This window comes from Thamnophis elegans, chromosome 17 (genome assembly GCF_009769535.1).
Source record: "Thamnophis elegans isolate rThaEle1 chromosome 17, rThaEle1.pri, whole genome shotgun sequence".
NCBI lineage: Eukaryota > Metazoa > Chordata > Lepidosauria > Squamata > Colubridae > Thamnophis > Thamnophis elegans.
The window spans coordinates 10,086,650-10,102,981 of record NC_045557.1 but is presented as its reverse complement, the minus strand read 5'-3'; the positions used below and the strand labels follow the sequence as shown (position 1 = coordinate 10,102,981).

The window sequence follows — 16,332 nt, the reverse complement described above, 5'->3', positions numbered from 1 at the left end:
AATGGAAGTTCTCGACCATCCAGACCGTGGGTGTCTCCCAAGGTGCGTTTTCAAAAGGAAAACGGGCTTTGTTTTTTCCTTGAAGAGGTTTCGCTTGTCACCCAAGAAGCTTCTTCGGTTCATGAAGAAGCTTTTTGGGTCAGAAGAGAAATGCCTGGTTGCCTTTTGAAAAAGCACCTAAGGTGGGACAAAGGAGAAGAGCAGCAGGGTCAGCGAGACAGTTCTGACCTCGGCTTCCCCAAAAAGTACAAAGCAGATTCCTGGTCCCGACAAAACCCCTTTTATTAAACGGCTGTGAATTCCTCTCATTCACATCCAGCCAAGGCCTGGCAAATAGTCTTTCAAAGGAGTATTTATGACCACAGACCTCATCTAGCTTGGAAAGCTGCCATGTCAATATTTTCCAAATGAGGGGCTGTGGAAGGAAAGACTCTGGGCACAGAGTCTTTGAGATTCACAGACAGATCTTCACACTCCTGAAACAAATGAACAAATTGTTTCAGGCAAATGCCCACTCCCCTTTCGCTCCTCTTTTATTTCCTCTGGGAGGGGCCACTCACCGTCCACCTGTGGCTTTACTTCCAAGTCGATCTTGATTTCTGAGCTGTTCTTTTCTTCTGGCAGCTCTGCGCATGCGCACACTGGGAACGGGCTCCAGCTGTTCCTTTGCCTCTCTGCTGTCTAGCTCCTTAGGCACCTGATCAGTGCCAGACGGCCTCGGCCCCGTCTGCCTCTGACACAGAGCCCTCGTCCGAGCCTTTCCCAGCTTCCAGGACTGGCCCATGTTCCTCCCCAGCCTCCTCACTGTCTGACTGTTGCCAGCTCCGCTGGCCACACGCCGGGCCACAACACCGACTTCATCAGGGGCCCTCTCCACTAACTGCCATTGTCAGTTTTGTCCAATTTGAATCACCTGATCACTTTTGATCAACTAGTCCATTGCACTGGGTCGAATTGAATTCAACTCAAAACAAGGTCCGTATTGCAGGCGTCAATCCCGACAGATTGAAGGGTTTCCCAGTTTGGCATCACATCCATGGCTGTTCCAGCCAGCTGGAGAAGGCCCAGCCTGAACAAAGCTCACAGGGGGGACAGCTGACGTTGCAATATTGTCTGCGAATCAGCGGCATTTGATGCAATTTTAAAAAAATGGCTGTATTCGCAGACCTATTGCCCAGTGTCCAAAATGCAAAGATGTGACTGGGACGTAAGAACTTTGATTCCAGATCTTAAGTAAAGGTAAAGGTTCCCCTCGCACATATATGCTAGTCATTCCCGACTCTAGGGGGCGGTGCTCATCTCTGTTTCAAAGGCGAAGAGCCAGCGGTGTCCAAAGACGTCTCCGTGGTCATGTGGCTGGCATGACTCAACACCGAAGGCGCATGGAACGCCATTCCCTTCCCACCAAAGGTGGTTCCTTATTTTTCTACTTGCATTTTTTACCTGCTTTCGAACGGCTAGGTTGGCAGAAGCTGGGACAAGTCATGGGAGCTCACTCTGTTATGTGGCGCTGGGGATTCGAACTGCCAAACTGCCGACCTTTCCGATCGACAAGCTCGGCGTCTGAACCACTGAGCCACAGCTCAGTGTATAGTTAGTCCTTTGTGAGCTGAGGATCACCTGTGCAGTTCTGGGCCAGACTCGGGTTCCTTTTATCTTACCATTGTCTTGGCTGTGGTTCTTCCTCAAGGCCGATCTCAGAGCTGCACGTCTTACCTGAACAAAACTCCGTTACTAAATGAACCCTCATCCTGTCGGAGGTGAGTCCTTAGCCTGGACAAGCACAAGCATGCAGAAAGAGACGGGCGTGGCCTATAAACCAGCCCATCCAGTTCTCCTCCAAAGGCAGGGAAGTGGTGGCTCCCAGAATTCTTATCTCCCAAGACCATGAGGACTAGAAACTTTACATACTGAATTGATTTGTATGGATGCCCGTCTCGCCAGGGCAACGCTGGGCCAACCACATATAAAAACCGGTACTAGTGGTATATGCAGTGTAATGCAGCGAGCCACCTGTAGATCTGTACATTGGGGAAACGAAACAGCCACTTTCTAAACGCAAGGCACAACCTAGGGGAACAAAGCCATCAGGATTCGATTCAGCAGCCCCATCGGCATTTCAGAGACAAAGGCTGCTCTTCTGAAGACAGTGAAGTCCATATTTTGGACAGAGAGGATCGCTGGTTTGAAGGAGGAGTCAAAGAGGCCACCTATGTCCAAATTGAACAGACCTCTCTCAACAGAGGGGAGGGAATATGACATTGTCTATCTCTATTCTTGTCTATATATACCTAGATACAACCATGTTACACCCATCCTCCGCGAGCTGCACTGGCTCCCCATTGGTCTCCGGACGCGCTTCAAGGTGCTAGTTGTTACTTTTAGAGCCCTACATGGTATAGGACCTGGTTACCTGAGATACCGCCTCCTGCCACTTACCTCCCAACCACCAACAAGATCGCACAGGCTGGGCCTCCTCCGGGTGCCGTCGACCGGACAATGCCGGCTGGCGGCTCCCCGGGGGAGGGCCTTCTCTGTAGCTGCGCCGGCCCTATGGAACGACCTACCCGTAGAGATCCGGACCCTTACCACTCTTCCGGCCTTTCGTAAAGCCACCAAGACCTGGCTGTTCCGGCAGGCCTGGGGCTGTTGATCAATATCCAGCCCCACTCTAACAGAATGGATGGTGTGGAATTTTAATAATTGTATCTTTATTTTAATTTTTAAATGTTTCTTTTATCTTGCCCGTAAGCCGCCCTGAGTCCCAAGGGAGTGGGCGGCATACGAATGTTAATAAATTGACAAAAAAAATGACAAAAATATTCTACAACGCGGCCCTTTCAGCAGTTCCAACTTGATGTCATGTCGAGGGGCGCCTTGAGGGCCTCTACTTGCCCCTCCCTTCCCAGCTACTCCTCGCCTGCCCGCCCGGGCTCCTTAGGGCCCCGACAGGAAGCAGTTTCTGGAGTTCAGCAGCTACCATGAGATAAGAGTCGACAAAAAAATTGGCTCGGTTCAAATTAGATCTGACCGAGAAGGAGGCTCGGCAGAAGCACCTCACTGAGGACTAGAAGCATAGGCTTTCCAAGCAGAGGGGAGGCCTGTGGGAGTTGCAAGGCCAGGTACGGCGCCTGGAGGCTCAAAGGGCTGAGATGGTCGGCCAGTTCCAGGCCGTGATGCAGCCCCACTGGAACGAGGCCCTTCAGCTCTTCGCCACCAGTGGTGCTTCCCTCCAGCCTTCGCCCAAAGCCCCCCATCAGGTGGCCGAAGCAGACCCCAAGTCAGGATTTCTGCCCCCCTCCGACCCACCTAAAAAGACCCCGAAGGGGGAGACTCTCTGCAGCAACACAATCATTCATTGCACGTATCCGTCCCAGGGGCCGTAACTTGAGGACCCCTGATTGAGTGCAATATAAAAAATGCAAATAATTTTTCTGTGGACCACCAATGATCCATGGAGACCACTGCCCTAAAGACCACCTTCCCCTAAGCAGTACGTTCAGTCCCACCCCCCTGCTCCTTGCCCCCCCCTTCCCGGATCCCAACCACCCCCTCCAGGGCAACTCACATCCTTGAGGCATCCCATAAAATTGTTGCTGACGGGGGAGCCGGGCAAATCCGCCGTGTTGGGACTCCCTCCGATGTAGAAGAAGTCATCCGAGCCCAGCATGGTATAGTCCTCCTGGGTGTATCCGGTGGTGGTCAGGATTCCGTCCACGGAGATAGTCACCTGTCCGTCATGAGTGCAGGGGTTGCGGGGAGGGGGTGCGGGGGGGAGGGAGACAAGGAGACAACAGAGTGTTAACCAATCACAGGACTGATGGGAGGAGGGGGTGGGAAAAGGGGCTGCCAACTTATTTTCCAGTCTGGTTATCTCTTTGGAGAAATGCCACGGTATTTTTTTTCCCCTCGGGCGGGGTGTTTTGGGAGTGGGGGGAGGAGGAGGAAGATGGACAGACAGAGCAGCTGTCAAGGGGGAGAACATCTGCACAAGATTTGATGGTCCAGAAGGGGAACTGAGCACCATGTCTATGGTATGCAACCCACCCAATCCCCCGCGCGCTCCATGCTCAGCATGCCCACTGCCCGATGCTCCGGTGAGTTGCAAGTTGGCTCGGCCAACCGAGGAAGAAATCCAAATTTGGGGAGCAGGGGTAACACAGATGAGGTCGAAGGGGCGCTGTTCTGGCCCAGGCTTCCTCCAAAAGCATGAAGCAGAGTCCTTGCAAAACTTCTTTTATTTACACGACTGTGAATTCCTTTCATTCCCAGCCAGCAAGGCTTGGCAAACAGTCTTTCAGAGGAATGTTTATCCACACGCACCTTATCTCGCTTGGAGAGCTGCCAGATAACTAGTTTCCTAACGCAGGGCAAGGCAACCCTTGGCACAGAGTCTCTTATAGTCACAAACAGAACTTTCCGCTCTTGAAACGACCGAAGGGGCGAATTGTTTCCTGCAAAAGCCCCCTCCCCATTCGCTCCTCTTTTGTCTCCTCTGGGAGGGGCCAATCACCTCCAAGGTGTGGCTTTACTCCCAAGTCGACCCTGATTTCTGAGCTGTTCTTGTCTTCTGGCTGCTCTGCGCATTCGCACACTGGGAACAGGCTCCAGCGGTTCCTCTGCCTTGCTGCTGTTTAGCTCCCTCTCCAATGCAGAGCCCTCGTCTGAGCTTTCCTCAGCCCCCAGGACTGGCCCATGTTCCTCCCCAACCTCCTCACTGTCCGACTCTGTTGCCAGCTCCACTGGCCATCGGCAGGCCACAATAGGCGCTTATACCTCCAAAAGAAGAGTTGCTTTGCTCAGCTGGAGCCCTCGGACGTTCCTGGTTTCTCTGCTGCTGATCTCCTTCGGGACACTTAGCAGCTGGGTTCACACGATTTGCTAGGCTCTGATGAATGCTAGGTTTGTCTGAATCTCAGCGTCTTGCGGGAACCCCACTCTCCCTTCAATCTGTCATGGAAACCAGCCCCAGCCCCATCACTTGTTTGGGCATCGCAAAGCATTAGATCTGCAGTTGGTTAACCTGGGTTTCAGGACGGAGGAGAATGGAAATCACAGGCCCTGGAAGGGGTCAGGAATCGTTCCCCCACTTCATCTGTGGTTTTTTTTTTTTGTCGTTTTCTTCTTTGCTGGCTACTAGATGAACAGAGTCGGAAGGGACCTTGGAGGTCATCTAGTCCAACCCCCCACCCAAGCAGGAGACCCTACACCAATTCTGACCGAGGGCAGCCCAGTCTCTTCTTGAAAGCCTCCAGGGATGAAGCTCCCACAACTTCCAAAGGCAACTTCTGTTCCATGGGTTGATGGTTCTCACTGTTAGAAAGTTCCTCCTTATTTCCAGGTTGAATCTCTCCTTGGTCAGTTTCCATCCATTGTTCCTTGTCAGGGGCTTTGGAGAATAGCTTGACCCCCTAACTCCTCTCTGTGGCAGCCCCTCAAATACTGGAAGGCTGCTATCCTGTCTCCCCTGGTCCTTCTCTTCCCTAGATTAACCAGTCCCAGTTCCTGTAACCGTTCATTGTATGTTTGAGCCTCCAGTCCCCTCATCATCCTGGTTGCTCTTCTCTGCACTCTTTCTAGAGTCTCAAAATCTTTTTTATAGCGTGGGGACCAAAACTGGATGCAGGATTCTAGGCGTGGCCTTACTAAAGCTTTATAGTGTTATTAGTACCTCCCTCAATCTTGATTGGATCCCTCTGTTAATGCAGTTTAGGATTGCGTTGGCTTTTTTGGCTGCTGGCTCCTATTTAGCTGGTTGTCCACTAAGACTCCAAGATGCCTCTCCCAGTCACTGCTATTAAGCCTGGTTTCACCCCGTCTCTATATGTGCACTTTTGATTTTTCTTACCTAAGTGGACGACTTTACTTTTCTCTACACTGAATTTCGTTTTGTTAGAGAGGGCCTGGTGTTCAAGATCCATCTGGAGCCTATCATCAAGGGTGTCGGCTATTCCAGCCAGAGTATAAACAATTCAGAACACAAACTCTAGTGATCGTGATGCTTGTGGGAAGTTGCTAACCTCTGAACCTACCAATTTCTTTTTTAAATAACTCTGCAAGCAGGCCAAGTGTCAGCTTTCCTTATCATGGTTTATTTCCAGAGGTGGGGGCCTAGAAGCCATTTTGGAAAGTAAAAAACGATGGGTTGCTGTGTCCTGAGGGTGGGTGAGCAACATGTCCAACTACCCAGGAGAAGAAATCGTTAGCTGGACTGCAGAGAGCTTAGACGCTGAGGACGGCCATGTGAATTCCCTTCCAGAAAAATGGTAGCGGTAAAGATTCCCCTCACACATAGGTGCTAGTCGTTCCCTGCTCTAGGGGGCAGTGCTCATCATTTCTAAGCCAAAGAGCCAGCGCTATCCGAAGACGTCTCTGTGGTTATGTGGCCGGCATGACTCAACGCCAAAGGCCCAAAGAATAGAATTCTGTTCTATTCTATTCTATTCTGAATTCTATTCTATTCTTTATTTCTATTCTATTCTGTTCTGTTCTATATTTCTATTCTATTCTGTTCTGTTCTATTCTGAATTCTGTTCTGTTCTATTCTTTATTTTCATTCTATTCTATTCTGAATTCTGTTCTGTTCTATTCTTTATTTTCATTCTATTCTATTCTGAATTCTGTTCTGTTCTATTCTTTATTTTCATTCTATTCTATTCTATTCTGAATTCTGTTCTGTTCTGTTCTATTCTGAATTTTGTTCTGTCCTATTCTATTCTATTCCTATTTTTTTGCTATGTTCTGCTGTCCTGTCCTATCATATCCTATTCTGATTTCTGTTGTCTTCTGTTCTATTCCTATTCCTATTTGTTCCTATGCTATGCTATCCTATCCTCTCCTATTCCAGGTTCTGATTTATTGTACGGTCAAGTTCTTAAGTTCTCGGAAGATAACTTTCCTATCAGTTGCAAAAATTCTGGCAGGGTATTCTCACCCCTTCTTCCCCCAAAGGCTGATTTTACTGCTGGAAAAAAAGAAAACTTGGGACTTAAAAACAAGAAAGAAAACTGTCAAGGAGTCCCAGGTAAGTTCAGGTAGTCCTCGACTTACAACCACAATCAAGCCCAATACTTCTGTGGCTAAGCGAGACAGCTGTTAAGCGAGTTTTGCCTCGTTTTTACCACCTTTCTTGCCATGGCTGTTAAGTGAATCACTGCAGCTGTTAAATTAGTGGCACGGTTGTTAAGTGAATCTGGTTTCCACGTTGACTTTGCTGGCCAGAAGGTCGCAAAAGGGGATCGCGTGACCCCGGGACCGTCATAACTTCGAGTAAATTGACAAGCGCCTAAATTTTAACCACGGGGACGCTGCGACGGTCATTGAAGGGTGAAAAATGTTCATAAGCCACTTTTTTTCAGTGATGTCGTAACTTCGAACGGCCGCTAAACAAACGGTCTTAAGTCAAGGACTACCCGTATGAACAAAGAGAATCTGTTCTTGTTTTAGAAAACTGGGATTATTGAGAAGCCGCCTCCTGCAAAAAGCCGAAATCCTTGCTTGCCTCTTGTTTTACCCCAATGCCGTTGTCGGCTTTTATCTTCCATTTATAGCAAGGAGATTGGCTTGAGTGTGTCAGCTGGCAAGCACCGCAAGCCATTTGGGGGTGGCGTAAGTGTTAGGAATATAATTCTAGCGGTTGGGTTGGCAATATATAAATCATGTAACAATGGTGTAACTGTTTCTTTAAAGCATACTGTAAAAATGTGATTGGGTGCTGTATTCCTCAATCGGCCAGAAGAGGGAGCCAGAATGACTGTTAGCTCTCTCTCTGTTTCGTTAGATGCAGGGCTGATCTGATCTGAGTGTTTTTGGAAGCTGGCTGTTAGAAAGTACCGTGAGCTATTGTAAGTTTTGCAACTGCTAGCAAACTTTGAGTACAAGACTGATTGTATGATACTGGACTATGTTATTTGGATTATCCCTTAACTGAAAGACGTTGATGACTGACTGTCGTATCCGTGTATGACTTGCACTGTTTGATGGACTCTGATACCTCTATTTCCACGAAAGTAAAAGCCTATTTAAACTGCAGTGTCTCTGTATGCTGGTTTGTGTGTTCTCCAACACAACTCTAACAACGCTTCGCTGAACGTACTCGCTCTCCCAACGGGGAGCTTACTTTGCTGAAGCCCACGGAAATGCGGGGAGCGCTTAATGGTTGTGGGTTCCAGCTTCCGAAGCCTGGACAGCCAAGGGGGGGGGGATTCTGCATCTGCCCACTTCCTGGTTTTGTTTTTTGTTATTTGAAAAAGAGGGAAACGCGCTTGTTAACCAACCATCTCAAGGGCCTCTGGTTCTTTCTGGCCTCCCCACTGCTTGTCTGGAGGTTGCAAAAGGGGGTCACGTAACCCCCCGAGGCACTGCGGCCGTCATAAATATGAGTCAATCGTTAAACACCAGAATTTACGTGGCCATGGGGATGTTGCAACCATCATAGATATGAAGTTGCCAAGGGTCCCGAATTTTGATCACCGGTCCGGAGTGCTATAATCGTCACAAGTATGAAAAGCGGCCGTAAGTCCCTTTTTTTCAGGGCCATTCGACCTTCAAACGGTCAGCAAACAAACTGTTGTAAGTCTAAGGACTGCCTGTATTTTGGGAACACGACAGAGTAAGAGGAAAGAGGAAAAATGGAAGCCCCCCTAGTTTAAAAGGCGTCTCGAAATATTGTAAAGCAAAGTCCTCTCCTGCACAGAGAGGAGGAAGGGGGTCAAGCTATTTCCCAAAGCACTCCAAGGCCAGAGGTGGGATAATGGATGGAAACAGACCAAGCAGAGATTCAACCTGGAAATAAAGAGGAATTTCCTGACAAGGAGAACCATCAACCCACGGAACAGAAGTTGCCTTTCGGGAAGTTGTGGGAGATTCATCCCTGGAGGCTTTCAAGAAGAGACTGGACTGCCATCTGTCAGAAATGGGGTAGGGTCTCCTGCTTGGGCAGGGGGGGTTGGACTATATCAGTGTTTTTCAACCACTGTGCCGTGGCATACTAGTGTGCCGTGACATAGTGTAAGGTGTGCCGTGGGAGAATTACTTTATATATAGTCAATATAGGCACAGAGTTAATGTTTTTTAACATTTTCTAATGGTGGTGTGCCTCGTGATTTTTTTCATGAAAAAAATGTGCCTTTGCACAAAAAAGGTTGAAAAACACTGGACTAGATGACCTCCAAGGTCCCTTCCAACTCTGTTAATCTGAATCTATCTAAGATGCTCAAAGGCCTGGAGGCAAAAACATACACTGAATGGTTGCAGGAACTGGGCCTGGCTGGTCTAGGGAAGAGAAGGACCAGGGGAGACAGGAGAGCAGCCTTCCAGTATTTGAGGGGCTGCCCCAGAGAGGAGGAAGGGGGTCAAGTTATTCTCCAAAGCACCTTTGAAGGCCAGACAAGGAATAATGGATGGAAACTGACCAAGGAGAGATTCAACCTGGAAATAAGGAGGAATTTCCTGATAGGGAGAACAATCAACCCATGGAACAGAAGTTGCCTTTGGAAGTTGTGGGAGCTTAATCACTGGAGGCTTTCAAGAAGAGACTGGACTGCCATCTGTCAGAAATGGTGTAGGGCCTCCTGCTTGGGCAGAGGGGGGCTGGACTAGATGACCTACAAGGTCCCTTCCAACTCTGGTAATCTGAATCCATCTTTCCTAAAATGCATTTGCTCTCAGGGCAGTCTCCAATTTTTTTAAAAAAAAGGGGGGCGGGGAATCTCAAGGCAAGGGCTCAAAGCCTCAAGAGATTTGGGTAGAGGTTGTCCTCAGTGTAGGACCGTGATGGAGACCAGAATTTCCGTCGCTAAATGAGGCAGTGGTTCAGCCTTGTTTTATGACCTTTTTTTCGGCCCAGTTGCAATAACAATCATGGCTGTTGTTAAGTAATTGTGAATTTGTTAAGTGAATCTGAGTTCCTGTTCACTTTTTTTTTTTGTCAGAAACCGACTGGGAAAGTTTCAAAGGGAGCCGTAGTGGTGGTGCAATAGGTTGGTTAGAATGTGGTATTGCAGGCTAACTCTGCCAACTGCCAGGAGTTTGATTCCCACCTTCTGAAGGTTGACTCAGCCTTCCGTCCTTCCAAGGACCCAGATTGTTGGTGGCAATAGGCTGCTTCTAGAAACTACTTAGAGAGGGCTCTAAAGCACTGTGAAGCGGTATATAAGTCTAAATTCTATTCTATTCTGTTCTATAATTTCTATTCTATTCCGTATATTCTATTCTATTCCCTATGCTCTATTCTATACGTTCTATTCTATTCTATTCTGTTCTATTCTATTCTATAATTTCTATTCTATTCTGTTATATTTCTATTCTATTCCCTAAATTCTATTCTATTCTGTTCTATTCTATAATTTCTATTCTATTCCCTCTATTCTATTCTATTTTATTCTATTCTATTTCATAATTTCTATTCTATTCTATATATAATTTCTATTCTATTCTATTCCCTATATTCCATTCCATTCCATTCCATAATTTCTATTCTATTCTATTGCCGTGGTGGTGCAGTGGTTAGAATGGAGCATTGCAGGCTAATTTTGTCGACTGCCAGGAGTTCGATCCTAACAGGTTCAAGGTTGACTCAGCCTTCCGTCCTTCTGAGGACCCAGATTGTTAGTGGCAATAGGCTGCTTCTAGAAACTACTTAGAGAGGGCTCTAAAGTACTGTGAAGCAGTATATAAATCTAAATTCTATTCTATTCTGTTCTATAATTTCTATTCTATTCCCTATATTCTATTCCCTATGCTCTATTCTATTCTATAAGTTCTATTCTATTCTATTCTGTGCTGTTCTATTCTATTCTATAATTTCTATTCTATTCTGTTCTATCCTATAATTTCTATTCTATTCCCTGTATTCTATTCTATAATTTTTAATCTATTCTATTCTATAATTTCTATTCTATAATTTCTATTCTATAATTTCTATTCTATTCTATTCTATAATTTCTTTTCTATTCTATTCCCTATATTCCATTCCATTCCATTCTATAATTTCTATTCCATTCTATTCCCTATATTCCATTCTATTCCATTCTATAATTTCTATTCTATTATATTGCCGTGGTGGTGCAGTGGTTAGAATGCAGGCTAATTCTGCCGACTGCCAGGAGTTCGATCCTAACAGGTTCAAGGTTGACTCAGCCTTCCATCCTTCCGAGGACCCAGATTTTCGGGGGCAGTAAGCTGACTGTAAACTGCTTAGAGAGGCTGTGAGCTCTGTGAAGCAGTATATAAGTCTAAGTGCTGGTGCTATTTCTATTGCTATTCCATTGAAAAGCTGGCCTTGGATCATGCCTAGTTCAGACCAGAATGCCTTGGAAGCAGCTGGATGAAATGGGCTGGCAGAGAGGAAGATTTCTTGCTAGAGACAATGGAAGGGAATCCTAATATGCCCGAAGATGGAAACAGCATTCCAAAAACGATATTTAACAGAGACAAATGCAACACTGTGCATTTAACTGGTTTCACTTAGGAAACAAGGACTCTTAAGGGAGAGGTTTAGGGATGTGGAAAGAGCCGGCTTGAGAATTGTACTTATAGAAATGATTTTGGGATGTATGTCTCGTACAACTTGAGTTGATGGGCTGCAAGGAGAGGAAGATAATTGAAAGCGTCAGCAGATGCACCGTTTCCCCACACACAGTCACAATTTGAAGGAAGGAAAGAGTTCTGCTTTTATTTCCCATCGCTCTGAGCCCAGCTTGAATTACGTGTCTCGAACCCAAGCATCAAACTTCTGGAAGGATTTGGGGAAACCTGGAAGAGGATCTAGGTCAGAAGGACAAGCAGGTAAGCAGAAGTCCAGTCTTCCTTGGGAAGAAAGCGGAGGAGTTGGCCCGAGTGGAGAAGATTAAAGGACCACGCGCTTCCAGGACCATGGAAAGCAAACAAGGAGAGAAACAACCTAGAGCTAAGGAGAAAATTCCTAGCCGCGAGAACCTGCACTAAATTTTCCATCTCATCCTAACCAATCAGAATAACATTCCTTTCTCAGAGAGTCAAGGAGAGTCAAGGACACGCCCCTGTACCTGGAGGGGCGTGGCTGGGAGGCATCTCCAGTTGGGGCGGGGCCTGATTGGGCCATGGGACGGACATGTGGGTGCTGGGCAGGGGCTTGAACTTTCGTTTGGGTGGGGTAAACCTGGAAGCTTCCAGATTGGGGTTTCCCCAGATGTGCCAAGATGACAAGCCTAATAAAATGGAGCTTTGAGAAAACTCAAACTTCGGAGTCGGTTGGGGGTCTTACCTGGGACCCTGGCAAAGAGATTGGACAGATCTTTGTGAGAAATGGTATAGGGTCTCCTGCTTGAGTAGGGGGTTGGACTAGAAGACCTCCAAGGTCCCTTCCAACAATATAATATACTGTTATACTGTGCATTACAAGAAAGGAGAAAATGTGGGTTCTCACAGCATGCTAACCCACTCCGCGACAATTAAGTTTAGCATGCTGTGGCTGTTTGGTCCTTTCCTGATCTTTTCTTGTTCTTGGGAATGCTTGAATTTTGCCCATCTGGGTTTAATGCGTCATGTGAATCGAGTATAGGTATTTAGCCAACTGACTCATTTCCAATTTGCCCCACTAGCCTTCTCTCAAACTGGTGCCTTCCAGACGTAGTGGATTTTATAACCCAATCATCCCCATTACAACAATGGATGTTGTAATCCAGCACATTCCTAAGTACCTTTAAGGCAAGGGCTCAGTTAGCTGTTTAAATCATGACAACTTTAAATAATTTTAAAACACACCATGGTTTTGGGGTATTCTTGTTTCTTTCTCCAGGGCTGTCTAAATTATTTTTTGAAAAAGATTTCATCTCTGTCTGTCTGTCTCTCTGTATCCATCCATCCATCCATCCATCCATCCATCCATCCATCCATCCATCCATCCATCCATCTATTAATAGTATTTAAACTTGTATCCTGCTTTACAGTGCTTTACAGCCTTCTCTAAGCAGTTTACAGAGTCAGCCTCTTGCCCCCAACAATCTGGGTCCTCATTTTTACCCACCACGGAAGGACGGAAGGCTGAGTCAATCTTGAGCTGGTGAGAATCGAGATACTGGCAGTCAGCAGAATTAGCCTGCAATACTGCCTTCTAACCACTGTGCCACCAGGACTCTGTCCGTCCATCCGTCCATCCATCCATCTACTTACCTTCTTATCTTCTTACCTATCTACCTACCTATCGAACCTACATTACCTGCCTACCTATATTTTAAGGCTAACAAATGTAGAGGCTCCTGTGATTCAACCTAGAAATAAGGAGGAATACTCTGACAGTGAGAACAATCCACCCATGGAAGAGAAGTTGCCTCTGGAAGTTGTGGGAGCTTCATCCCTGGAGGCTTTCAAGAAGAGACTGGACTGCCATTGGTCAGAAATGGTGTGGGGTCTCCTGCTTGGGCAAGGGGATTGGACTAGATGACCTCCAAGGTTCCTTCCAACTGTTGTTAATCTGATTGGCCAGGACAGAGCTGTTCTTCCAGAAAACTACTTGATATGATAAAGTGTTTTGGGTCTACCCAAATATGGGAAGGCCCACACACTGCTTTGAATCCTGGAAGGGCTGATGAGAGCCAAACAGCTTGAAATAGATCTATACTAGTCTCTATTTCTTTGTCTGTAAATATAAATTGAATACTTGATATGATCAGCTCTAGTAGTGAAGTATAAAAGCTTGCACAATCTTTAAATTGACCTTGTTGGATGGGGTTTTCTTTCTTTCTTTCTTTCTTTCTTTCTTTCTTTCTTTCTTTCTCTCTCTTTCTCTCTCTCTCTCTTTCTTTCTTTCTTTCTTTCCCTGGGCAATTTCCTCTTTCTCGACAGTTCACAAACAGGGGAAAGCATTTATGTATTTCAGGTTGCATTAATTGCCTTTTAAACACACTGGGTTGTTTTTTTGCTAATGAAGCATTGACATCTCTGGATGCCAAAGCATGGGCCTCCCCTCCAAGTGAGCCAGGCTGAAAGGCGCTTGCTTCCGCGACTCGGTGCTTTCTAGGCGAGCCGGAATTATAGTTCTCTGCAACTTGCGACAGTCAACAGGTGGCAGAGAATTCAAAACCAGCCAGAAAGTACCAGGTTCTTTGGAGGGGGGGGAGGGAGGTTAGTTTCTAGGATATTGAAAAACTCCTAAACTCGTATTTGGGAAATGCAGGCGATCCTCTGCTTACAACCATAATTGGGGCCAGAATTTCCGTCGCGAAGCAAGATGCTGGTTAAGCGAATTTGCACCCGGTTTTACCACCTTTGGGTTGTGAAGCGAATCGTCGCTGTCGTTAAGTGAACCGTGCGGTCGTTAAGTGACACTGGCTTTCCCACCTTGATTTTATTCATCAGAAGCCAACTGGCCAAGTTGCAAACAGCCATCCCCCCCAAGCTGCAGCGGTTGTAACTGCGAGGACTGGCCGCAAGTCACTTTTTTCGATGTTGTTGTAATTTCAAATGGTCATTCAACAAATTGTAAGTTGAGGGCTACCTGTATCCATGTTGGTGGTTTCCATCTAGCCCAGTGTTTCTCAACCTTGTCAACTTGAAGATGTCTGGACCTCAACTCCCAGAATTCCCCAGCCAGCATTCGCTGGCTGGGGAATTCTGGGAGTTGAAGTCCAGACATCTTCAAGTTGACAAGGTTGAGAAACACTGATTCTAGCCCAATGGTCTTTCAAGACTTGTGGACTTCAACTCCCAGAATTCCTCAGCCAGCCCTGGGAGTTGAAGTCCACAGGTCTTAAGGTTGCCAAGGAGACCCCTGATCTAGTCCAATCTGGTACTTTTGATTGCTGGACTTGAAAAATCAAAATTGAACCTTTGAACCCAGGAGGGTCAGTTTTTTTACGCTATCTGAACCCCCATGGCGGTTTGTAAAATATGGTGACCAGTTTAGTACGCTATAAAAACACTGAACATTCGGCTTGATAAACACGTTTTCAGCAAACCATTGTTGGATGTCTGAACCCAGTCTATGAGGGGTTTGAGTATAGCAGGATTTTGTGGACTTAGGAATAGAGGGCACTTACAGGTTAACAGACTTGGAGCGGACCTTGGAGGTCATCTAGTCCAACCTTCCCCCACCCAAGCTGGAGACCCTACCTACACCATTTCTGACAGAGGGCAATCCAGTCTCTTCTTGAAAGCCTCCAGGGATGAAGCTCCCGCAACCTCCGAAGGCAACTTCTCTTCCATGGGTTGATTGTTCTCCCTGTCAAGAAATTCCTCCTTGTTTCCAGGTTGACTCTCTCCTTGGTCAGTTTCCATCCATTCTTCCTTCTCTGGCCTTCAAAGGTGCTTTGGAGAATAGCTTGACCCCCTTCCTCCTCTCTGGGGCAGCCCCTCAAATATTGGAAGATGCTCCCCTGTCTCCCCTGGTCCTTCCCTTCCTTAGACCAGCCAGGCCCAGTTCCTGCAACCGTTCATCGTCTGTTTGAGCCTCCAGTCCCCTCATCATCCTGGTTGCTCTTCTCTGCACTCTTTCTAGAGTCTCAACGTCTTTTTTATAGTGTGGTGAGCAAAATTGGGTGCAGAATTCTAGATGTGGTCTTACTAGGGCTTTATAGAGTGATATTAGTACCTAACTTGTTGAGGGGGAAAAGCCCTCAACAGCTCAAGAACTTCTAAGACTATCAGATGCTACCTTAAAAATGTGGTCTTCGCTTTCTAGATCCTCCTTTCTCCTTGTTGCTGCTGCAAACAGGATGCTGGAGCTAGAATAAGACAGGGTCTTATTTTCTTTTGAGCCCCCGAAATAAGCGCCTGGCCTTATTTTCAGGGAGGCCTTATTATTTTTGAGGTGCAGGAGGTGGCGAGCGTGGTCACCTCATGGCTGCTGCTGTGTTGCAATATTTTTGGGGAGGGCTTATTTTTAGGGGGAGGGCTTATTTTAGTGTATGCACTCAAAAGCCCGATTGGGCTTATTATCTGGGCAGGTCTTATTTTCAGGGAAACAATGTATTAAAAAGGCAGAATATTTCCCCTAAAAAGAGAAGAAAAAAAAGAGAAGTAGAACCCCCCCCTAACCCTTGTCAATGGGTCTTTAAGGCCTGAGCTAGTCTATTCTACATAACAAAGATCCACCCCCTTCAGGCAGAGCCATTTGCCCTTCATTGCACCACCCATCACGTTTCAACCAAACGTAGCACACAGATAACCTACAAATCTAGCTATGATCTCTGACAGCAACCAATCAGGATACTCTTCCTGTGCCCCAGGAAGTTCAAAGCCCAGAGAGGGCATAAAACCCCCAGGACCCTCAGCATCCCTTCCCTTTTTCACCCAGGAGCAGCTCCAAGGCATGTGATCCTGTCCACCATTAAACCATCTTTCCAAACAGCCTCC

General features: G+C 46.8%; 1 protein-coding gene across 1 annotated transcript in view; it reads right to left on the bottom strand.

Moving 5' to 3' along the window:
* Positions 1 to 16,332, bottom strand: part of LOC116520165 (neurexin-2-like) — a 275,896-nt gene that overhangs the window by 33,183 nt on the left and 226,381 nt on the right. Inside the window, exon 5 of the mRNA XM_032234316.1 lies at positions 3,569 to 3,730. Coding sequence (XP_032090207.1) covers positions 3,569 to 3,730 — 162 coding nt within the window. The remainder of the gene's footprint in view (positions 1 to 3,568; positions 3,731 to 16,332) is intronic.